Raw genomic sequence first — 24,870 nt, 5'->3', positions numbered from 1 at the left:
GAATCTACGAGGGCGCACTTATTTATTTTACATCCCAATATCTTTAATGGAACAATAACAGCAAAATTACAAGAAAATGAAAAACTTTTTGGAAGTTGGGGTGGGGTGGGGGTGGAAACCAACAAACCTGGACACAATGAAATAGTCATTAAAAAAATATCAAGACAAATATCAAATTAAAGCCCTCTTCCCCTTCTACGAAAAACTTAAAAAGGCCAACTATCATGCAACATCGAGATGGGTTGGCCCCTCTGATTGGTCCATGCAAGGCACCAGAGAGCCACGACATTGGTCCAGACGTCTGTCGAAAAGGAAGGAGCATGTCTCGAACGCATACACGCACACTAAAGCAGCAGGTCTTCTGCAATTCTCCACAAGAGGTGCGACTTGCCGCGGCGAATCTGGAGACAAGAAGTAGCAGTCAGTGACAGAGCAGCAAGGTTGTTTAATCGCTCGTTTATTTCTGAACAAAAGGATGAATGGCTATTCTACAGGCAAAGCGCTTACAAAATATGCTTGGTTTCTGTATTTAGGATATTTTTCATTTTTAAACTTCAATATTCCAAAAAACAACATCTTTAAGTACCTCTCCTTAACATTAAATACTTCATGTTTACAGGCTAGACTCCTTATTTAAGACAGAAGGCTCCATCCTTTACATACAACCCGGTTTGAGTACAAGAGTAGCTTGTGCACACACACATTTGGAGCAAACGACATTACATATTTAAAGTGCAAAGTGCTTTTACCAAACCGGGTGGCTACAAAGAGAGGCTGAATTAAAAAATATATATCATGTCAGTATCCTTACTGCCCACATTCATGCATGCCCTTGAGAGCCCACAGTCAGAGCCACAACAGCAATCAGGAAATGGGGCAGCCCCAGTCATTGACCACGGTCTCCACGGTAACAGACGGCGGCTGCCCTTCTCTCACCATTTCTTGTTCCGAGGCTTCAGCTCCTCAGCGGCGTTCCTCAGAAAGATGTAGTTCTTTTTCTGGGGGTTGTAGTACTCATGGCCCTAGAAGATCAGGACTCGTTTCTTTTTCTTTTTTTTTTTTTTTAAACTAAAACGATAAAGAGAGGTGAAAAAGCGACCGTGCGCCTCGTACCTTTGACCAGTCGTAGCTCGAGGCGTACGCGAAGATGTTGCCGTTGTGGTTGAAGCAGCAAGCTGTGATTGGCTGGTCGAGCTGCTCGGAGGTCTTCAGCTTGGTGCGCGCGTCTTTGTCCCAGAAGCTGAAGCGTCCGTCGGAGCCCACGGTGGCCAGCGTGCCGTGGACAGGATGGAAGGAGATGGCGTTAACCTGGTCAGGAGAAACGGAAGTGCAGTAAGGCTGACGACTAACGATTATTTTAGTGATCGATTGGAATAATCGATTATTCTGACGATTAACCGGAGAAGAAAATGTGGCACTTTATACAGCTTTCTCATTTAACCACTCAAGCCTCTTGTATACAATCTTAGAAATATATTGAAAGATACAAATAAAACAATTCAATTCTTTTTTTAATTAAGAAAAATACAATATAAGCATTCTTTTAGTGAATTTGAACTGGGTGAAGCTAAAACTGGGCCATTTGAGGAGTTTGGGGAAAACGTGTTTACAGACAACAGGTTTTCTTTATATTAAATGCGAAACATATACAGATATTACATACAGTTTTGGCTTAACTACTGTTCAGAACATGGTCTTTTCAGCAAACTCATGTTAATTACCAAATTAGGCAACAATTAATTCAATAACTGATTCAAGATTAATCCAGTTATTTGTTTTGTTAATCTAGCTAGTTGATAACTGTACAGTCTCCCATTAAGATTTAATGAGACAGACCAACAGAGGAAAACGATGCATCATTTTTTAAAATGGTTTCCACATACAAATCTGAAAAGTGTGTCACGCATTTCTATTTAGCCCTTTGTCTTGTCGATACAGCTGCATCTCTCATGACAGGTTTATGCTGTCAAATTGAAATTTCTGTTTCTTGTCCCAAATTAACAATTGGATTTAGGTCTGGACTTTGACCGGGCCACTATAACACAAAAATACATGTTAATCTAAAACCATTATGCCTGGGTGTGTAGGGTTGATGCTCTGTTGGGACTTGAACCCTCAACCCAACGCTCAAGTGTCTTTGAAGTTTAACATGTTTCTGATTTCCATCCATTTTCACTGTCTCTGCTGAATACAAGCAGCGGCATGATGCTGCCACCACCGTATTTCACCATAGTTGGGATGTGTTCCTGGTGATGTGTAGTGCTAGTTGCTTTTGCCAAACTTGGATCAAAAAGTGGAGAAAATCTGTATTCCATCCCCAACTGTTAATAGTGTTAATACAAGAAGATCAACTTACAGCATAGATGTCCTGTGGAGTGGTTGTGTTGGTTCCATTGGACCTGTGGCACTTGAAGGTGAAATTATCTTTGGCTCTAAAAAAAGATTAGAAGATACGGTAAAGTTGTTGTTTTTTTTTTTTACTTTTTTAGGTGTGGAGCAGGAAGCTTGTATGTGGGTTGTGTGTTTTAGAAAAACTCACGGGTTTGGCGGATTGATGTAATGAATCGCCACTCTGCCCTCAATGCTTCCCAGTGCAAAGCCTGTTGGCTTGTTCTGTTTGTCCTTAAATATGGCAACACAACGGTGCTGAAAAGCAAAAAAAATAATAATACAGACAACACTGAATTTGCATAACAATAAAACATTGCAACATTTTTAAAACCTCAAAGAGTTATAAAACAGCTCACCTGATGTTTGAGAGGGGAGTCTATTCTGCGAAACTCAGAAGGCTGGTTCTCTAACTGGTACACTATAAGGCCTCTTTCAGCTGTGGCTACCACTGCCATGGGATACACCTACGTCCAACAGGGTGAGTCAGTTCTCTCACCAGGAAGCTTTTAGAAATGACCTCATGCTGTTTATAACGGACTTACAACGTCGGCACAGTAGCATCTCTCGGGCATCTGCAGGGACATCATGGGGTTGGGGGAGCGGGTGTCCCAAAACTTTAAAGAGAAAAACGTCAATGTTTCTAAATGCGACAAAACGTCAGACGGATAGATAGATGTGTCTCAGACTCGAATTACTTTCTCTATAAATGCAACAAACAAATGTGTTCAAAGTGCTTAAAGTAGCAGGCTTTCCCACAGAGTTTTATGAGCCTGGCGGGCCACCAGGCTAAGAATTGTTTGTTTGTTATAGGGGTTTTTTATACACCAGTTTCTGCAACCACTGCCGATGTTTACTGGTCTACATGCCAAGAACAAGCAAATAAAGTTGGCGGATAAAGGATCAACAAATTTTGGACACTTCAATTAGTGTCTGAAACTACTGCTTTTTTGTTTGCCTTTTTAAAGACTTTACAGTTGGTGTTTAGGTATCGCAAATAATATCTTCCAATAACACATAACTACCTAGTCATATTTTCACATTTCCTGTCAACTTTAAAACATTTTTCACTCAAAAACATGGTGGGCTGCAGGATGACTGCCCTAGCGCTCCTACCACCGGGCTTAACAAGTTTTCTGTGGGAAACCCAGAAGAAGGCTGTCGTACTTTAAGCGTTTTATCCCAGCTGCCGGTCATGACACAGCTGTAGTTTGGGGCTTTTATCCAGTGGATTGATTTGATTGGACCGTCATGCTGGGGAGAGAAAGGAGGAGACGTATGAGATGAAATCAAGCTGATCGCACGGCGGACCCGGCGGGATCTCGGCCAACCTGTGCAATCTGCATCGCTTGGTTGCTGTTAAGATCCCACATCTTGGCCGTCTTGTCGCATGAAGCGGTGAACACCTTACTGCCATCCTGCAGAATAAAAAAAACAAACATGACATCATAAGCTTTTTTTTGCAATCCAGCAGCAAATATCCAACACATGGATTCAGCGTGCGTACACTTTTCCCACATTAAAATTCGAGCACTTTACAAGCATTTTCAAGGAATGGTTTTAAACTTTTCCAGCATCAAACTTTGAGGATAAAAACGACACAAATAAACAAAATTTTATTTTTTTTTAAGTTTCAATTTACTATTACATCATTTATTACTGTTAATGTCTTGTGAAAATAAATATTCATCACACTGATACAATATGAGGTATGATAAATGACATTGCTGATCCAATTAAATATTTAAACAAAATATACATTAGAAGTCACAAAAAATCTCCCCCCCCAAAAAAAAATTTCTTGCCAAGTTTTCTGGTATTTAGCAAACAGAGATAATTTTGTTCATTCTAACTGACCCAAAACATAAAGAGTTTAGTCTGATTTAATTACAGACAGTGAGAAAAAGTGTCCGTCTTTTTATTACCTGTACTAAAATATCACAAATATCACAACTGTAAATAATGTCAAAGTTTAGGACTTTAAGTGTTAGATTTCATTTTATTACAAAACTCTGCTACTGAAATATCAAACACTTTCAATGCCTTTATACATAAACCAAGCACTTTCCAAACCTTGAAAACACCTAATTGAAATTCAAGCGTTTTCAAGGATTTCAAGCACCCTTATGAGCAGTGTGGGTTGTTATATTTTTGTAAAATGACACCTACGTCGCTCCAGCAGACACCCAGCACCGGACCCGTGTGCATCTGTTGGGCTTTGGGGACGGTCTGTCCGTTGTCCTGCACCTCCCAACATCTCACCTGAAAACACACAGAAACAACAAAATGCGACTGCAACTGTGCGACTTTTGTCCGGGTTGTGGAAACGAAGCTGCGCTCTGCTTGTCATGCAACAGGATGGATTTGAGAGAAACACCTTCAAGTCCTGAAGCAAAACCTCTAAACCCAGAAAAAAAAATAAAGAAAGTGCTGCAAGTCTGGCTTTACGCAAGATAGTGACCCAAAGCAGTCCTCCAGGTTGGTCACAAACGTTTTAACTAGTACACAAAATGTTTTGTCTAACCAACCTTTATCTAGTCACACTTGGCACAATTTCATTACTAGCATGTTTAAAAAGGATGTTTTCCATCGTGCAACAAAAATGTTATTTTTAAATTTTTAACATGGAACTCCCTTTCTTCATCTTTTTAAAATGTGACTAATGCTAGAGCTTTTTGAAAGATATTGAAAGTATGAATACTACTTAAATAATGTATCACAAAACAAATACGGCATCCAATGACACTACCATAATAATGAATTTGACAGCTTGTCCCAGTTAAAGTAAGGACCTACATTCTCCACGGAACAGACCTTTAGAGCTCTACTGTAGCAACATTTTACAGCAGCTGCTCTCTAACAAGCACATTGGGTCACAAATCGTACACAAAATCCATCCTTGGTTTCTGTCGACATAGATTTCTACTGATTGACTCAACAACCAACTCACATCATTCGCCCAGGATCCCGCAATAAGGAAGTTTCCTGGCATGGTTGGAGGACTGAACGCCATGCAGCTGATGCTGTCATCTGGAGGCGAGGTCACTTCGACATCCTGTAAGAGAATATCCGGCGAACAGGTGAGAGAGGGATGCACGGGAGTCACGATTACTGCACCACGTCCAACGAGTTCTTTCCGTTCACCTTCATGGGATTATGGCTGTCGGTTGTCGTGCTTCCAAAAACACCAGTCCCTCCTGTTCCAAAGCCGGAAGCCGCTCCGAACAAACTCATAATGCGTTAAAGGCGCACCGAGTGTACGGCTGCGGGAAAAGGCGCAGAGATGAGAAACAACCCATTATTTTCATTTTAACTATTTAAATGATCCATTACAGACTAAAAATACATTCGCAAAAGGCAGTACACAATCATATGTAGCGAATGTTGTCACAGGTGAAACCAGAAGGTAATTTCATGACATAATATGGACTAGCTTTACAGCTAAAGTAACGGTCTTGCTAACAACATGTCAAGCGCCGACTGAATATGGTTTACTCTAACACTCTTTTAAACAAATAAAATAATAAATGACCAATTATAAATAGCACTTAAAGACGTAAAGGTATATGAAGCTAGTCTTGGTTTAATAAAGTTGAGAAATAAACGCGAATGAGCAGTTCAGACACTAATGCTAGCTCCGTCCGCCTGTAGCTGCGGGGCTAAATACATTTTTAACTTCTTCATTCATCATTTTAATATTAGCAGCTGTTTCTAGAAGCTGTATTAATAACGAAGCTCTAATGGGTTAAATTAGATCATTAGCACAAGGTCTAAATATAACAAACATACATTATTACAGAGCAAAGGTGTGGCGCTCACCACTGCAGTGCGTCTGTGTCGCAGTTTGATGACCTCGTTTAATTCGGCGATTCCATAGATGTTCGAAAACCAGCTGGTAGCCTCATTATCGCCGCCTGCTGGATTGAAATGTGAAAGACGAAAGGAATCCCTGAAAATATCCGGAAGCTTCTCCTTTAAGAGTTGAATGATTTTCCCGAACGACAGTGTTGGGATTGTCCTAATTTTTCTGTAAGCGTTTCGCATATTTCATAACTACAAACTTCAACATGTTTCAAAAGGAGTTGAAAGAGAAGGAAAACCTGTCGTCTAAAAGGTTTGGTGTGTGTATAGGTATTCAGGCTCCTTCACTTTTTGAAAATGGTTCGGTGCTCTTCAAATTTGTGCTTGTGCCACTATAGGCATGGTGTGTTCACGGCCAGGATGAGTGTTAATTTTAGCTGAGAATAAACTAGATTTAAGTGACTTGGCTCTGACTTTAATTTTAGGGCACCGTGACCTGCATGTGTCGGTGCATCTTAACACGAATGCATATGATATTTTTCAGATTTTTATATTAAAATAATAATAAAAAAAAAACATATCAATTTCTTTCATATTTTATTATATTACATAATACTGTTTACATTTTAATGAATGCAAAATATTATTCATAGATTATGTAGAATCTGTTTTTTTTTTAAATTCATGATACTAACTCCCTAAAGATATCAGCATATGATTTAAAAAAAGGTACGAAATGTTGTGTTTATATCACTTAAAACAACAGAAAAGTCTGCCTTACATTGTGTAGCTGTGTCTGTTTACATCCAGAGATAATTAAATCAATTTAGAGGAACAAACTGTAGTCTAAATAATTACAGCTAAGGGGATGCTGAGGTTTACAAATGTTTGCGTCCCACTTGGACGACTCGTGAGTTAATTTGAGTTTACGAGGGACGAGTCACATTACGTGACCTGCATGTGTAAACAACTTCAGCTGCGTAATGTCTGCTGCGGCTCAAACCGAGTTTTCTGCCAATTCAGAAGCTGCTGCTCATGAAAGTCACATTTTGAGGATAACATAAAATTTTGTTTTATTTTATGGGGATTTTATTAGATGAACCAATGCAAAGCAGTAGATAATTGTGAAAAGAAAAGAAAAAGATGGCTTACAACTTTTTTTTTATGAATATAAATATTTCAGCACCAGTTACACTGATGACTTGAATTAAAATCCATTGTTATGTCCTGTTACGGCTCTGAAGTGTGTTTGTTGTTTTTCGTGCGTTCCAGTAATGAATAGTAGGCGAGTATTGGGATCAACGTTGTGGAAGTCACAGTGTTCTGCCAAGATGACAGGGTGTGTTACTTTTGCCATGACGATACCGCCTCGTTTATTCATTGTTTTGCCTTTTTTGAATTTAAAGTTAATCTGTCTGCTTAAGGATGGGGGAAAAAAGTAAATTCTACAGTAAAAATCGGCTTCAGCTGTGGTAAAATTACGGGTAAAACACTTTTGCTTTCATGTTTACATGGCATTGTTTTTGTTGATTTTATGGTTATGAATGGTGCTGGAATCAATGTTTTACTTTAAATGAAACGTTTTAACTTAAGGAAAAATAAAAAAATTTCTAAAACAAATGTACAAATCGTTGTTTTCACTGCAACTTCATATCATATTTATAGTTCTATGTTTTTTTTTTTTTTTTTTTTTTATCGTTTACTGATTTTTCCTGTCTCAATTTTACAGTTGGCGTGAAATATACGGGTATTTGTTTTTAGGGCAGAGACCTTGAACACTGTTCCAGAGCTGCGTTGATGGCTTAGTTCAGGGGTGGGCAACTCCAGGCCTCAAGGGCCGGTCTCCTGCAACTTTTAGATGTATCTCTACTTCAACACACCTGAGTCAAATAATGAGGTCATTAGCAGGACTCTGGAGAACTTGACTGCACTTATGAGGTGATTCAGCTGTTGGATTCAAGCGTGTTGGACCAGGGAGACGTCTAAGAGTTGCAGGACACCGGCCCTCAAGGACCAGGATTGCCCACCCCTGGCTTAGTTCAAAGCATGCGGCCTAGTCAAAGTAGAGACCTAATTCTGATTGCGTAAACCTTAAGTTTGAGAATAGTATGAAAAGAAAAAAATGGAGAAAAAAAACAAGAATTGCAAACCTGGTAAAGCTCAAAATACTTGAAATAAATACACATGCACATATAATATACTGCTCAAAAAAATAAAGGGAACACTTTAAGTGTTAAACACCCGTTTAAGTGTTCCCTTTATTTTTTTGAGCAGTGTACTTTAGATTTGTACTTTAAAGTGACTTCAGAGTTCATGCCTTCTCCGCAGAGTATAATGTGCTTCTTTGTGCTGGTTCACCTCATAAAGCCTCACGAAAAACGCAACAAAGGCAACAGGTGACATGTGACAAATGTGGAAAAACTAAATTGAAGGTGTACAAATAGCAGCGGTGTTTCCTCTCATGCTTTACTTAAGCCGCAGTAAAGCTGGCCTCGCTTCTCACCTGCTCCCCTGCTCTGTGAAAGCGGAGCTGCGGCGTCTCTTTGGAAGCACATTTGCATGTCCCGTCATGCACCCAGACTACCGCTGATCACTCAGCAATTAGGGCGGGCCTCCCTTTATTGTCTCGGTTCAAAGAATTTCTGCGCCGTAAAGGGGATTATGGGATTTGCCCCTTTTTCAATGCAGATTGTTCACAACAATTCAAACCACTTTATGATAGACAGATAGGAGGGGGTTTGTGTAAGAGCTGGCCTCAGAGTCCCGAAATGCAAGAAAAGGACTTTAAATGCCGAACTACTTGATCCGGCTTTAAACAAGCAGCACCTGAAGCAGCCTCATCCAAACCAGACGGCACTCTGACCCCGAGCCTTCAACGGAATATCAAAGCTTCACACCCATTCATTTAAGATAAATGGCACTTTGTGTCTTCCATCCGCTCCTCCGTGCACTGTAAAAACTTAAGTTTTAGAGGGTACTAAATGCTGGCTATCAAAATAATTGGTATTTTAATTTGTGAATGGAATATTTAACAGTTCAATTGTATCACAATGAGCTCATTTGTGTTTTGAAAAAGAATAATAAAAATTAAAAAAAAATAATAAAAAAATTCTTAACACACACACTTTTTTTTTTGTAATTCTTATTTTTGTCGTACCTATCCAAGCAGCAGGTGAAGAGTTTTATCATCAGTGAAAAATAAATTCACTTAGCAAAGGCGCAGAACTGCCCTAACACTCGAACTGCGTCATCGTTTCTGTTTGTAAGTTGGATTTATTTCGGAAATACAACAAGATTTGTCCCCGAATCGTCAGGAAAATGACCGATATGTCACCCTTGTTAGAGAAGATTTTTTAAAACCTTCTTCTATTTTGGTTTCTTTTAAACAAAGCAGTGGGGGAAAAAAATCCAATGAGACGTTAGGAGAAGAAAATTTAGTTCAATTCACATTAGTTCACGTCTGTGAACAAAAATGGTTGAAATTTAACCCATTTATTTTGGTGTCTTTCGTCTGTTAAACGTGTATCTTTTTTTTTTTACTGGATTAAATCTTTAGAAAACCTTGTGGAGAGTTTGTTGTTTAAATGTCGCGTGTCGGTCCTTTCCTGAACCGCTCGCGCCCCTCCTCTGACGCAGCGCCGTCATAAAAATCTTTTCCCCGTGGAGCCGTCAGAGGAGCGCGCGCGGCTGTATCACGGTTGCACGCTGCCGCGCAAACTGGGAATTATGAATGAATGAATGACACACGGCGTTGATAGTGGGCGGCGTGTTTTTTTTTTTTTTTTTTTTTTTTTTTAACTCTCTGCACATGTCCGAGGACCGCCTGGGGAACAGATCGCATCTCCGGCGTCTCCTTTAAGGATTAGAGCCGTGCGTAAAAGTTGGGAGAGTTTAAAAGAAACATAAACTAAAATGCTTGTGGCTCTGCTCCTGCTGTCGTGCTGGGGATCCTGCGCGTCGGCCACGCGCGTCTCCTTCTCCAACTTCTCCGTGGACAGCGAGGCGCGCTCCAGCTTCATCCACCGGAGACTGCGGAGCCAAGAGCGCAGGGAGATCCAGCGGGAGATCCTCTCCATCCTGGGCCTGCCACAGCGCCCGCGGCCGCACGCCCACACCAAGCACAACGCCGCGCCGACGTTCATGCTGGATCTGTACAACACCGTGTCCACGGAGGCAGAGCCGCGCGCTGTCTCGCGGTACAGGGCGGTTTTGCAGGGTCAGGCGTCGGCGGCGGTGAGCCAGCAGGACAGCCGCTTCCTGGACGACGCGGACACGGTGATGAGCTTCGTCAACCTCGGTGAGCGCTCACACTGATTATTATTATTATTATTATTATTACTATCGTAACAATTAAGCTGCTGCTGTGTGTGAGACATGGAAATGTTTAATCTGGAAAACATTACAGCAAGTTCATATTTAATACCAGCGCATTCCTGATGGGCTAAGTGATCCCCCCCCAAAAGTGATTTTGAAAAAACAAAACAAAAAGCAAACAAATGTTTCCCCCAAACTATGATTTAGGCAAAAAAAAAAAAACAACAAAAAAACATAAAAAAAAAAATAAGTAAAAAAAAAATCACTTCTTAGGCCATTATTTTATGACGGTGACGCCATATGACGTCATCCATAAATAACAACAAAACGTTTCATACGTAAAGAAAGGACATCCTCTATCATTTGTCAGTGTTTACGTGCAAGATCCCAATAAAACATCAAAAAAAGCAGAACAAAATAATAATTTTTAAAAAATAACCTTTGATGAAGCCAAATTAATGTCGGAATGTGTGGGAAAAACAAAGAAAATCCACATTTCAGTAGCTTTTTCAGCCTCTTTTAACAGCAATATTTTGGATTAATTTTTTATTTTTTTTAAATTTATGATCAATGGCTTTTCTTTTTTTTACTTAAAAAAATTCATTGGTATACAGATTAGGTCATTTCCCAGTGAGTTCCAGAGCCCAGGGCCAAATCATCAGCACTCCACCACCGTGCTTGACATTTGTGTTGGTCCTGGTGCAGGCTGTGCTCTGAGCAGCCGGGCTTCTCGTTTTTTTGGGGGGTCTCAGCAGTTCAAAGAACATTGTTCCAGAAGTTTTGTGGTTCATTACAACGCAGCTGGGCAAACCCACAATGTTCGGCCCTTAAGTCGTTTTGGAGAGAAGACTCTTTTATTGTGGCATTCCTGCTGAAACAGCCGTTCGTCTTTCATGACTTTCTTTTTTTGGAGTTCTTTGTAATTGTACTGTCATTAAATTCAACTTTCTTAACATGCTAAGTGATGTATGAAGAGAGTTGGATACTCTGGCGATGGCCTTTCCATGCCTGGGAAGATTGTTTCAAATGTCTTGCGCTCGTAAATCATCTTTCTGTGTGAAGAATAATTGTGATCATAAAACTCGCTCCATGTTGAATTTCTCCTCTAAGACTGCTCACGCTGTTGTCTTTTGTTCTTGGTAACACACGTTTTATCTCGTGTGTTAATTCACGAGATGATCGAAAGGAGAACATTTGCACTTTTGCTGAGGTGATTACAATTGCTGATTTTCACTTGGCAGCACCTGATTCCTTTGCTCTTAAAGGGGCAGCATCATGAATTAACTAGGCACATAATGCCACATTAGAGCACACAATCAAGTAACTATGTTCCCTTCAGTTGCTATAGAAATGCTGAAGGTATTAAATGTGACTCAAAAGACATCTGAATTTGTGTTTCAGTGCCTTGAAACTGGGCCTCTGTCGCTTTAAAAACTCCTGCTCTTTCTGAAATTCTGCCTTCAGGAAGTCAACACAACATGGCTCCTCTATTAACCCTTAAATAACGTTTTTACCAAAGTTTCACTGAGAAGTAGCTTGATTAAAGTGCTGACCAAATGCACAGCTCCTGCTAATTGCTGCTGGCTAGTCTGAAGGAGCTGAGTGGGGGAGATACAAACGATAGCTGCTCTGAAGGTGAGCTTGGAAACTGCAGCTAAGAGAAGGAGCTTCATCCTCGAAGGCGGTGCTACGTCCACTCAGGCGTTTGGTACATCTGAATGGTTGCCATGAGAGATTAAAGGATTTCTTAAACATGCATGAAAGAATGAAGGCAATACCGCAGGTGTGGATTTGATAAGGGGATAACATTATTACATGTCGTAAAGCTCTAAATAATAATTTTAAAACTTAATATTGCCCCATTAAGGGACTATCAGATATTGAGGGTGTGGGAGCTGTCACGCGGTTTTGAGGCTAAATTCAAATGAATTTGGAACATGGTAGAAACCAGTTCTTATTGATTCCTGAAACTGCAAACTGTATAATTAAAGGACAGTGTACTTCCTTTCAAAACATATACCTGTACATTGTTACCCGTGGGTCACGTTCGTTGGGATAAATCGTTGCCATGCTGCACACGTTGTGGCCACATGCATACATCAGATTTCTCTGCTCAACCTTACAACTTAACGTGTGACTGTCAGTTTCCTGCAGTTATCAGAGTCGCCGCTGTGCATTGTGCTCCAGCGGTTTGTGATCAGTCGGGGACAGATGAAAAGTCGGGGAAACCGAAGTGGCATTGAGTTAATAAAGGGAGGAATCCAACTTGTTTGCCTTAGAGGAGGAAAGCTCTGAAGTGTGTGTGTTTGTTTCTAATACCTTGTGGGGACCATTTTCCTGACAGCGGGTCCCCTACGTTGTGGGGACCCGCTGCTCCTTGTGGGGACTGAAGCCTTCCAGACCGAAGCCTGGTCCCCACAAGGGGAATCGCTGTTTTTGGGTCAGGGGTCAGATTTAGGACAAAGGTGTGAATTGAGTTTTGGTTAGGGTTAGGATACCCTTATGAGGGTAAGGTTTAGGGTGAAGAAATGAATGGAAGTCAATGGAAAGTCCCCACAAAGATAGCCACGCAAACGTGTGTGTGTGTGTGTGTGTGTGTGTGGGTGAAGCAGCAGGCGGTATGGTGTTTGTGCTTGTTTTGTTACACTAGCAAACCTGCCTCGGGGCGCGGACCGGGTGGAGAGAATGAAACTAGTTTTTGCCACCTCTCTTATCAGCAGCGGGTTTCAAAATGTTCACCCTAAGTCAACGGTAAAACAATCGGACGTCGTGAGAACGTCCCACTCCACGCAGCTATAACGGTGAACTTTTCACTGCAGCTAACGAGATGTGGAAATATGTTTCCAAACACCAAAGGCACATTCATGCGGTTTCACATTTGGAGAGTTCTGAGGCAGGAGCGGGAGAAAAAAAGACAAAATACAGACAATTAGTGGGTGGCATTTCTTCTTTCGAGCTCACTTCGCCCAGCTGTTTTTCTCCACCGCATTTGACTGAAGGCATTGTTTCCTGGTGGCTTTGCAATCGTTTCAAGACGTCCCTCCAAACGTGGCCCGCCGATGCTGCCGATGGTTTGAGATGGGACATAAATGGCAAACAGGCATGCTGTAAATAAACACTTCGGTGCGTGGTCGCGCTGTTATGCGGTGCCAGCAAAAGCAGTAAGTCATGAAGGCGGTAATCAGTAGGTGGGAGATCTAACAAACCAGCACCCTCCGGTTGGATTTCATAAGCGCTCTGATGATTAAAGGCTGGTTGTGACAATTGATTTGGTCTACTTTTCAAAAAAACAAAAATTTATAAAATCTCCTTAACGTGAGGTCTGTCTCATATTGTTAGGGGACGATTAATTGAATAACCTTTCAGAATCACTCCTTGAAAATCCTAACAACTGAAGGACTGTTTAGTCATTTTAACCTTTTATTTTTGGTTGAAAACTTCACCCGGTGTTCTCCACATGAACCGTATGAATTTATGATATCTGGTGAAGATGCAGCTGACGAGTTGCAGAAGAATCGAGAAATACTTTTTGAACCAAAGCAGGAAGAAACAAGCTTAGACGATAGTAAAATGGGTCATTTTGATATTTACTTTAATTGTGCTATAAAACTTCATGCACCTACTTATTTATTACTCGATTTATGTGTGGTTTATTTAATGGTTGTCGTCGTTTTTTTTTGCATGAATATCAAACATCATAGTCAAAGTTTCCAGAAGGAGGCCGACGCCACTTTCACCAGGATGTTTGGAGTTCTACATCAATAAGAAATTTCACAATTCACTTCACTTATCAAATAATAACCTTTCATGAAGCGTAATTACGACCTCAGACTTTGCGACGAAATTGATTTAGTGTAAAAAAAAGAAAAAAAGAAAGAAAAAAAGTCCATATAGGTTCATTATAGCCGTGTTGCTGTGTGGCCCCGCAGCGTCGGGAGCAATCTGTAGTGTCGAAATGTCTCCCAGAGGGAAGTTTGCATATCTGAGGTCTGATCTGTGCAGCTAATGGGCCCAAACGTAAACACACCAAGTCCTTACAAGCAATTATTGCTTTCATAAAATCACCCCTCGTTCCCCCTGCAGCATTTAATTGCGGTCAAACAAATGACTAGCAGGGTTCAGAATGCGGCACTCGGGGCTCCTGGCATGTGTGTGTTTTTATGTTGTTAAGAGGAGTTTTTAGAGGACTGTGAGTCATCGTGCGGTGCCGTAAAAGAAACGTTCCGGATTTTTTTTTTTCCTTCTTCTTCTTCTTCTTCTTCTTCTTCTTCTTCTTCTTCTTCTTCTTCTTCTTTAACGTCAGGGGCCATGACAAGATGTAAGGATGTTCCTCTCAGATATCCGCAAACCGTCCGTGGGATCTCCGGATGATGTCATCGGTATGGATGGATGGTTGGCGCTTCAAACTAAAAGGGCGAGAGAGATCTCTACTTCTCAAGGGCGCACCTGGTTGCTAAAGAAACATCTCACCGCTTTTTTCCTGCTTTTTATTTATTTCTTTTTTAACTATTGGGGAGGGGAAAAAAACCCAAAAAACTCTTCAGGATGGGTGGAAACCTTTGTGGTGCCACCGGTTACCGCTTTTCCGCTTTCTTCTCTCCAATCAAAAGGAAATCACTGCGCGGCGACGCATTGCGAGATGATTACGGAGGTGTGGCGGGAGCCGACCCAGGCGGCGAGGGCGCGCATGAAATTGCCGTGTGGCTTTCCGTACTTTTGTGTTGCGCGTTCGAGGAAGCGCACTTGCTGCTGCGGTTTTCCGGGCAGAGCCCGAGCGAGGCCTTTTCTTGTGGTCAGCACATGTGTGCGATTTTAAACGGAGAGCCAAGGCGAGCCACGAATGTGTTTTTATCTTCACTCCACCCCCCGTAGTGGCATTTAAGGTGTGTGTGAGGGTGTGTGTGGGCGTGTGTGTGTGTGTGTGTGTGTGTGTGTGTGGGGGGGGGGGGGGGGGGTTGAGTTAAATAATGTTTACATTAGTCATTATTCCACTCATGGAAGTAGGATTTTTATTTTTTTTCCCTGACAGAGCGCTTCCAAGCTTGCGGGAAGCGGAACACCCAGCAGAGGGACGTTTAAATAAACAAGTTTACCGCTGACTGGTTTGCCATAATAAACTGCTTTTTATTATGCCTTTTATTGCCACATGCCCCCCCCCCCCACAATTGAATGTATCTCATTTGGGATTTTATAGGGCAGACCTGGGGTCACCACCTTTCACAATCCAAAGCACTTTATTTGCCTCTCGGTCTGATGATATGCAATTGGATCAGAGCTGCAAATATCTGCAACTCTCCTAAAAAAAAAAAAAAAAAAAAAATTTAAAAGGGTAACACCAACTTTTATACATGTGTAATACAGGAAATTTGTTTTTATTTTTTAATTAAAAAATAAAAACTAAATTTTTGTTTTTGGGTGATTTTAGAAAAAATGTAACTTGCATAAAAAGTTAATAATAATAATAATAATAATATCCTGTGGCACTCTATGGTGTATTTTGGAGACTGATGACACCAAAATGCACCACAGGAGATCACCTCTGCCTGTAGCCTTCAGATTTTGATTTTGAGTCTTTAAATCTAAGTTTTCCATGGACTAATTTATAGATTCATTCGTAGATTAATGTGCATGCTTGTCCTTGTCTTATTTTTATTTAGTTTTTATATATATATATATTTAGTCATATTTAAATTGCTTACAATATCACACTTATGTATCTATAATTAAAAAAAATAATTTGTCACTTGTATATGTAAAGTACTATTGTATTTATTTATATAAGTATAAATAAATCCAATGTGTAACACATTGGATAAAGTAGCTTGTCAATGAATAAGCAATTTCCCGTTGGGAAACAATAAAGTCTATTCTATTTTATTCTTTTTTTAAACACATTTTTCCCATAAAGAAGTCAGTCTTTGCGAACAAAATTGCAAAAACAAAGTACAAAGTTTGTAATCTAATATAACTTTTTTTTTAAATTAATTAATTATTATTAATACTATTTATTTATTTTTACAAACATTCATGCAATTAAAACATCTTATTAGCAGATCTGTAAAGACTCGGGGGCTTTATTAGAGGAGATTGATGAAACAACAGTATCATGCAGAGCGCGCAACACAGACAGTTGAGAGTCAAAGTTGTGGAGATTATTGGTGCAGAACCAAATTTTGCCTTAAAGGGGAAAAAAATGAGAGGTATAAAGCTTGAGTTGCATAAAAAAATAACAAACAAAAAAGGAATTCCAGTGGCAGTTTGCAGAGAAACAGCAAATGTGGAGAGCAAGGCTCTCTGAACAGACGAGGCTTGGAGGTGGATCATCCTGAACACACCATTTAGAAGGTAAAGCATGGTGGTGGTACCATCATGCTGTGGGGAAGCTTCTGTTTGCCAGGGAATCAGGTCAAACTTGATGGGAAGACGGATGAATTTTAGGCTAATTCTCTGAAGAGAACCTGCATGTGTGAGTAGTGGCATCGTCATTTGGACGAAGTTTAAATCAGAAGCTTTCTGTCACGACTGTCTCTCTCTCCCTTTCTCCACCTGCCAGTCGATGGGGATCGTGACCTCCTGGACCGGCCGCACGCGCAGGCGTTTCGGTTCGATATTTCCCGTATTCCAGAGGGCGAGGCCATCACTGCCGCAGAGTTCAGGATCTACAAGGACTTCATCCGGGAGCGTGACGGGAACGAAACCTTCCGAGTCAGTGTCTACCAAGTCCTCCAGGAGCCTCCAGACAGGTGAACATGTCCTGGTGTCACATTCTTCATTCTTGCTCAGCACATTTCATAGACGCCACCCCTCCCTCTGTCCCCTCCCCAATGCCCTGACAGTGCTAACCACAAGACAGTTAAGCGTCTTGTTTTCCATCACTCTTTCATTAATGATTGTGTCAAAACTTTCTGCAGTTTTGGGGACGAGCAGACTGGATTTTAATCGGTTGGGTCTGACTTAAACGAGATCCAGACTTGTTTATCGCAATTTAAAAAGAAAAATAAATAGTGCTAACATGAGGATACGTTTAATTTCTCTCAGACGGGATGGACTTCAGCATTGTGCAGGGTGGTGCTTCCATCGTGACGAGGTAGAAGTCCCTTAACTCGCTCGCGCTTAGCAAAACGAATGGAAAACATTTTCCAGGTGACCTTTAAAGTGCTATAAACGTCGGATCGGTTTGTCCGATTATCCTCAGATGGTCTAGATAAGCACCCGGGCCCCACACATGCCACTTCAGCTCGCGTGAATGTCAGAGCCCAAATGCTTCAGCAGACAGACATTAGTGTTAATTGCAGAAAACACAGAGACTTTCTCTACGGCAATTTTTGGCCTCGCCGTATCCAAACAGGACTGTTCTCAGGAGACCTGCAATTTCGCCGCACTCCTCGCACCACAAGTGATACCAAATATCCCTTGGACGTCACATGTAGTTACTCCTTCGTTTTGCCGGTCTTGCTTGCTGTGTTTTGTTTGCCAGCTTCTGTTTTGCTTCTTCTTTGCCACTTTCGATATTCAAAATACCGACTTTAATTACAGCTCGACGAGCAACTCCTAAAATTACACCTTCTCGGACTAATCTAAACCTCAGGCACTTAGAACACAACCGTTGCTGTAACGTTTGGATGAAAGAGGTCTTGAGCTTTTGCGTTGCTCCCCCCCGCCCTCCGAATCCCAGTAAATCTGCTGTTCTGTGGAACAAGTCTTGTAAAAAGTTGCAATTTGAGCAATCATTTCTTTCATGCTGAAACAAAACAATCAGCAATTGTCTTGTGGTATTCTTCTCCGATGGAATAGACAACATATTTTTATTCTTTTCGGTTCTTTGGCGTTGACTAGGGTTTTTTTTTTTTTCAAAAGGGGTGATTCAGTAATGACCTTATTTTTTTAAAAATTTATATTTTCTGTCGGTCTTTAAACGAAAACACATACAAAAGGCTAGTTAGAAAATAGAAAGACTGAAACGTTATCCTCACAGGCAAAGGGTAAAAAATGATTGAAGAAAATGTTCAAACATGTAGCTACTTCTATATAAAATGTTTCCGAAGTCATTCTCACGCTATATTTATCTATGCCAGTGTATCAACACAAATTAGTGCCTAATTATTAATCGTAAGACAAATCATACCTGATTTTCACTTGTAAACATCTTAAAAGAAGGATTATTTTCCCTGAACTTCTTTAAAAAAAATCCAAAGCAACCAACTGTCTTCAAAAGCCACTTCATTGGGAAGCAGAATCCACAAACCCAGCTGTTCTGCAAAGGCCTCAGAGGTTTATTAGAGAACAATAATGACCACATGCCAGATTAAGGAACACAGCAGACAAGTCAGGGATTAAGTTGTGGACTAGTTTAAGTCAGGGTTGGGTTGTAAATTAGAATCCCAAACTCCGAACATTTAACATAGCACTGTTTTGACGACTCATCTGAAAATGGAAAGACTTTGGCACAACCACAAACATACCAAGTCATGACCTTCTACCTAAACTGACAGGTGGACCAATGGGAGCATTAATCATAGAGAAGAGGTCCAAGGTAACGGTGGGGGAGCTGCAGAGATCTGAGAACGGGTTAACCTGACAACTGTTTGTCCTTAAGAAAACCGACTTTTACGGGGGAAAAGTTGAAAGAAAGCCATGAAAAGTCTCATCTAACATTTGTACCAAGTCATACAACAACAACGGGAGTCGCATGAGTAGATTTAGATTGATTGAGACCGAAGTCCAATTTAGCATTTCCTCTATAATCTGAAGATTGATTCTCGTAGATGTATTTAGCCTTTAGCTTTAGCTTAGACCTTTAGCTGCTCTGCAACAAGGAACGGACAACAGTTAAATAGGCAAAGTTTGTGGAGACATTGCGCCAGAGACTTGCAGCTGCAATTGTTGCAAAATGTTTTATAGTTGATGCGACTACGGTATCAACGTTCAAGAACAACATCATCTGCGTACAACATGCGCATTTTGAACTAATTCTAAATTGTTCCACAGTGACATTCAGCCTTTCTGTATGGAAAGAGCCAACAGCATGAATAAGAGTAAAAACCTTCATTTCCATTAAAAAAGGGTGATCATTGTGGTGCCAGAAGGTCGGTACTTAGGTGTTTGATTTGGGTCAGTCAGTCTGACGATGGTAGTAAAATAACACCATTGTCATTCACAGACAACCCCAAACAGACCCGAAGGCAGCAGGACAAGTCACCCTGACGTCTGCAAGCAGCTCAATTGTCTTTGAAATTCCTTACAAAGACAAGAGGTTTGAGAGCTGAATCCCTGTTTATGTGAAAACCGGTTTTGGAGATTGATCTAGATTTTTTTTCCCTTAAAAATCATATATACAGCTCTTTATAGGTTTATGTTTGAATAAAATCAACATTGCTCTTTTATTCTTTGAACTACTGACAACATGTCTCTGAAATTCCAACCAAAGATTTAGCATTTATTTGAAGAAAATGAGAAATGGTCCGAATAAAAAAAAAAAAGATGCAGCACTTTCAGGTCTCAAATATGCAAAGAAAACAAGTTAATATTCATTTAGAAACAACAAAACTAATGTTTTAACTCAGGAAGAGTTCAGAAATCAATATTTGGTGGAATAACCAGCAGGTTTTCAATGGGGTTCAGTGCAGTGGGCTCCTCAGTTTTTCCAGAGCTGTATATTATAATCTAAACACCAAATATTTTTTTTATACATTTTAAAAGACAAGCTTGTTTTTGTTAAATAAAGGAGGTATCTAAACGTCACTGTCTTGCATGTTTTCTCAACCCAAGAAAGGTTTAAATCTTCAATTATCTTGGTGTATAAAATAAAATATTTTTTGCTATTCTCAGCAATAAAAACTGGATGTGTCATCTTTTACTTGAAAATGCTTGTTGTACTTTGCCAAGTTTAAAGCCCAAGTGAGACTGAATTTATTTTAGAGTAAAAGTCCCTGGGTTTCTAATGTGAGATTACGTTTAGATTATTCATCTGTAACCTCTTTTCTCCCTTTTTGTTGAGTGGAGTCTACCAGCTTTAAAACAAGAACGCTGTCGACGTTCTTGTCGACGTTTTCCCCCCCCCCCAAATGTTTTCAACAGGTGGAAACGCTTCAGCGTGCAGAAACATTAATGTTATTGATTGAATATCACATCACATTTTTGCTCTTCCAGCGATGTGGCACTGCTACTTCTGGATCAGCGAGACGTTTGGGCTTCAGATGACGGATGGCTTGTGTTTGATCTGACCGCTACCAGCACCCTGTGGCAGCTCAGCCCTGAGCAGAACCTGGGACTGCACCTGGTTCTCGAGGACAACAACAGTCAGTACCAACGGTTATCCTGCACGGGCATCGCAAAGTTTGTATTTACAGAAGATACATGGAACCAGAGCTAAAAATTTAAAGGGAATCTGGATAAAAGCTACTTTGTTCATTTTTACACTTTTTCTTGCTTTGGGAGCTACAAGAACTGGAAGATTAATAATAGCAGAACCATAACTGCCAGTTCTTTGTGTAAATACCAATAAACTTTGGTCGATATCACCATTAAAGCCAGTTATTGAAGTTCAAGGGTTTATAAAACAGTGTTCCTATGATCTGAGATGATCTGTGCATTTTTCACATTTAGTGTAGAAGAATAATTCCCAGTTTTGTTGGAGCTTAGATGTGTATTTTTGCCACATTTAGCCAGCTCTTTATACTTTAAAATAAGATTAGGTATCGTTACTATGAAGATGATACACAGCTCTACAATACAACGTCATCAGGTGACTTTGAACCCATCCATGCACTGAAGAGACGCTTAGAACTAGTCAGTGTGTGGATGTGCCATACCTTCCTGATGTGGAACAAAAACAAAACTGGACTTATCAGCTTTGGACCTAAAGAGGAAAGTTCAAGAGTCAGCATGCAGCTTCTGTTATTACAGCTGGAAACTAGCGATCAGCCCTGAAATATGGGTGTAGCGATGAACTCTGACCTGAACCTTCATCGCTACACAAAGACAGTTACAAAGTCGGCCTTCTATCAGCTGAAGAACATTTATAGAATCAAAGGTCCAATATCCTGTTTAGTGGCACTGATTACTGTAACCGCACTGCCTAAACAAATCAGACAGCTGTTGTTGATCAACATATTTGGTGCGTATTTGCTTGATGATTTTGATGATGGCTTTTGACAAATTGGCTACAATGTTTTTATGACATAAAGCACTTTGAACTGCCTTGTTGCTGACATGTGCTGTACAGATAAACTGGACTTGACTTAAATCTTGCCCTGCAAAGGCCAGAAGAGGAATCCCAGAAGAGCTGGGCTGCTGACTGGGAGTGAGCCTAAAGACAAGCAGCCCTTTCTCGTTGTGTTTTTTAAAGTCAACGAGGTGCGGTTCCGTGGCGCTCGCTCGGCCCCCGGCCAAAAAGGACGGCAGTCAAACCGCTCCAAACAACAGAAAGCGGTCCAAGAAGCACTGAGGGCAGCAGAGGCCGGAACTGGTACTTAAGACGTTAAATATTGCCAGCATGGAGCGATGGTCTCCCTGATGTTTTGTGCTAAAACCTTGGGTTTGCATGTTTCAGATGCCTTCGGATTATCAAAAGAGGGCTGTAAGAAACACGAGCTCTATGTCAGTTTCAGAGACTTAGGATGGCAGGTACAAAGCAAAGGATATCATTTTACACGCAGTTTTATTGTAGGCAGCGTCAGTTACTGTGGTTGTGGTTTTCCTCTGATCAGGACTGGATAATAGCGCCGGAGGGCTACGCTGCGTATTACTGTGAGGGCGAGTGTGCTTTCCCTCTCAACTCCGACATGAATGCCACCAATCACGCCATCGTGCAAACTCTGGTAAGTCCCAAACAGTCCCTGATCGCTGGTACTTTCACAACAGCCTCCACGTGCTCTGCAGATTAACTCGTACTTCCTCTAACCGCAGGTGCACTTCATCAACCCGGAGACAGTCCCCCAGCCCTGCTGCGCCCCAACGCAGCTCAATGGCATCTCGGTGCTGTACTTTGACGACAGCTCCAACGTCATCCTCAAGAAGTACCGCAACATGGTGGTCAGAGCCTGTGGCTGTCATTAACGTTTTTTTTAATGCCTTTTGCCCGACTTCTGCAAGTGTAAAATAATGTCATGGGGCAGAAAGAGGAGTGGAGTGGCTGGACGCAAGAGAAGATGGACTCTCTGGTCTACAAACGCTTGAGCCAAAGTGGTGAATCGCTATGACAAGGAGCAGCTACAGCAGACTATGTCTAAAAGGAGAAAATTTCAGACTTTTGAAGACTTTTGGAGCACAAACCAAACTTAGAGGAAGTTAACAGTTTGCAGAGATTGGATCTGAAGCATCACGTACTGGATTTGCAGTCTTCTGAATGAATCTGGGTTTCCTGGGTCAGGTGTGCAACGTTTGACAGCTGCCCACACTGCCCAGCCAAAAAATTAGTCACGCCGGATCGCCTTTAGCTTTACGGCACTCGTCGTCTGAAAACTTCCGCAGTTTGTCCAGATTTGCCTAACTTTTGTACCTCCATATTTTAGAGATGATGGGAGAGTCACACTGCTCTGCACATCCCAAAGATTCTCTGTTGAGTTAAGGTTTGACCGCACGCAACTACTCTTGCACAATTTGAACCCAATGGATCCTTGGATGATTGCTTTTTTAAAAACAATTTTTTTTTAAGGGGACACAGCTGTTTAATTCTAATCCCTTGATTTTCCTTCGCGTTGTGCGTGTGGAAATGTTTTTTTACTTTTACAACTGAACATAGCCTTGAGTTGTTTTATTTTTTAACAATTTAATTTCATGAAAAGCTTAAAGCCACAGGATGTAACTTTTACAAAAGTAAGTTTTTTCCGTATTTGTTATGAAACGATCAAACTCCTCCCAGTGCTGCCGTTGCTGTCTGAAGAGATGCACCTCTCCCAGTCAAAAACAACCAATCAGAGACAGGAGAAGGGTCTTAGTGCTGTCTATCATCCTCGTCTACGTGCTGCTAAATGTGTTAATGGCGGAGAAACAATTTACCGTTCCAGGAAAACCATTTATTCACCATCATCGAAGCCCATGTTAGCTAGCCTCAGCATTCATGGCAGGCTATGTGGTCAACCAGTCTAGAGAGAAAGCGGAAGGGTGTGAGTGGCATTCGTACATGAGTGATTGACAGCGCTAAGACCCTCCTTCGGGCTCTGATTGGCTGTTTCTGACTGAGTGGTGTATTTCTGCAGTTAGTACTGGGAACACTGGGAGAAGACAGAGGAGAGAGTTTATCACAGATTATCTGTCACAGGGTGATAACTTAAACAAATATGTAAAAACATCTTTTTCTATATGTACATACATATAAAAGCGACATACTTTAGCTTTAAGTAATCTTTTTCTATGAAAGAAAACAATCGTGATAATTTTTTCCAAAAATATTTTTTACATAAAAATGATGGTTCTTCTTAATATTGATCCCAATTTTAAAAATGCGTTGGACGGTTGTTGACTCCATTTCAGTAGTTCCAGCGATCATTTGCCTTTGCTTGATACAGGCCAATAATTTGAGCTTCCTGGAGCCCATCGCCACATTTTCCATGATGCGCCTTCTTACATGGTTGTTCAAGAAATGAGATGCTACTCATCGCACTACTGAGGGTAAATAACTTGCCACCTGCTTTAAACTTACAATCCACGCTGTAATTATCCGGTGGGAGGCTCTTACCTATTTTCTTTGTTAAGTCCAGTTGATGACATGTTTTCCACCTGGCAGTGTAGATGGACAAGGTTGCAGTGATTCATCTTTATAGTGTCCATTACCTGTAAACAACAGTTGCCCTGAAGTATCAAACCAAAGCTGCAGAGGTTTAACTTTGCCTGATTAAAAAGGTCAACTGGAAACAGCGGATGCAGGCGGTGTTTTTATCTACAAGAACATTCACACATGGTCCTTTTGGGTTAGAAATGGCACAAAAACAAAAACTAAGTTAATTATGTAACTGGACCCAGCTAAATACCCTATCGGCTCAGAGAGTTACTCTTCATGTGTGTTTGTTTGCAGAACAACATGGAAAATCTACTGCTGCGCCTGGGTTCTGTGAAGTATTTATTGAACAAAAAGCTGCAGGTGGTGCCATTTCCTCAATCAGGAGCTCAAGAAATGAAGAGGGAGACAAAGCAAAGGTGGATTGAAAACCTCTCTGTGAGTTAGTTTTGCAGAGACGTGAACCAAATCAGCTCTTTGGTGAGTTATGGAAATCATTGCAAATCTTAACAAAAGGTCAAATATAAGAGAATGGTTAGAAATTGTGAAATTGGAGTCCATCTAGCTGGATGGATGGCTCAGTTTGAAATTTTTCTTCTTTTTATGTTTCAGCAAATGGAGTTAAGATTTCAAAAAAGAATATGTTAGTG

General features: G+C 40.8%; 2 protein-coding genes across 4 annotated transcripts; one reads left to right on the top strand and one right to left on the bottom strand.

The window, feature by feature from the left end:
* Positions 1 to 6,289, bottom strand: rae1 (ribonucleic acid export 1). Of its 3 annotated transcripts, XM_005800638.3 has the most exons (13): positions 6,208 to 6,289; positions 5,533 to 5,651; positions 5,339 to 5,443; positions 4,558 to 4,650; positions 3,720 to 3,806; positions 3,556 to 3,642; positions 2,934 to 3,005; positions 2,748 to 2,855; positions 2,540 to 2,646; positions 2,357 to 2,432; positions 1,114 to 1,308; positions 937 to 1,022; positions 1 to 401 (listed from the first exon to the last, which is right to left on the bottom strand). In XM_005800638.3, coding segments are annotated over exons 2-13 (1,107 nt in total). In that variant the 5' UTR covers positions 5,623 to 5,651; positions 6,208 to 6,289; the 3' UTR covers positions 1 to 400. The 3 variants fall into 3 exon arrangements, with proteins under 3 accessions (XP_005800695.1, XP_005800694.1, XP_023180567.1); XM_005800637.2 differs by lacking the exon at positions 1 to 401 and having other exon boundaries at positions 933 to 1,022; XM_023324799.1 differs by lacking the exon at positions 1 to 401 and having other exon boundaries at positions 933 to 1,022; positions 6,178 to 6,259.
* Positions 6,290 to 10,011: 3,722 nt separating this feature from the next.
* LOC102234096 (bone morphogenetic protein 7-like) lies at positions 10,012 to 23,702 on the top strand. The gene is made up of 7 exons (XM_005800669.2): positions 10,012 to 10,486; positions 17,057 to 17,246; positions 20,653 to 20,801; positions 21,764 to 21,970; positions 22,055 to 22,128; positions 22,212 to 22,322; positions 22,411 to 23,702. The coding sequence occupies exons 1-7, from the start codon at positions 10,102 to 10,104 to the stop codon at positions 22,558 to 22,560; spliced, it is 1,266 nt and encodes a 421-aa protein (XP_005800726.2). The 5' UTR covers positions 10,012 to 10,101; the 3' UTR covers positions 22,561 to 23,702.
* Positions 23,703 to 24,870: the final 1,168 nt, after the last annotated feature.

This window comes from Xiphophorus maculatus, chromosome 20, assembly GCF_002775205.1.
Source record: "Xiphophorus maculatus strain JP 163 A chromosome 20, X_maculatus-5.0-male, whole genome shotgun sequence".
Classification (NCBI taxonomy): domain Eukaryota; kingdom Metazoa; phylum Chordata; class Actinopteri; order Cyprinodontiformes; family Poeciliidae; genus Xiphophorus; species Xiphophorus maculatus.
The sequence above is the reverse complement of the archived record's forward strand: the minus strand, read 5'-3'. Positions and strand labels throughout refer to the sequence as shown.

What these genes read in the sequence shown, in the direction of transcription:
- rae1 (XM_005800637.2), bottom strand. Translation starts at nt 5,622, where the DNA reads ATGAGTTTGTTCGGAGCGGCTTCCGGCTTTGGAACAGGAGGGACTGGT. An exon ending in GCTGGGATAAAACGCTTAAA is followed by an intron (nt 3,006 to 3,555) that starts GTACGACAGCCT and finishes TTCTCTTTAAAG; the next exon opens with TTTTGGGACACCCGCTCCCC. An exon ending in ACTCCCCTCTCAAACATCAG is followed by an intron (nt 2,647 to 2,747) that starts GTGAGCTGTTTT and finishes TTTGCTTTTCAG; the next exon opens with CACCGTTGTGTTGCCATATT.
- LOC102234096 (XM_005800669.2), top strand. Translation starts at nt 10,102, where the DNA reads ATGCTTGTGGCTCTGCTCCTGCTGTCGTGCTGGGGATCCTGCGCGTCG. An exon ending in GGTTCTCGAGGACAACAACA is followed by an intron (nt 20,802 to 21,763) that starts GTCAGTACCAAC and finishes TGCCCTGCAAAG; the next exon opens with GCCAGAAGAGGAATCCCAGA. An exon ending in ACGCCATCGTGCAAACTCTG is followed by an intron (nt 22,323 to 22,410) that starts GTAAGTCCCAAA and finishes CTCTAACCGCAG; the next exon opens with GTGCACTTCATCAACCCGGA.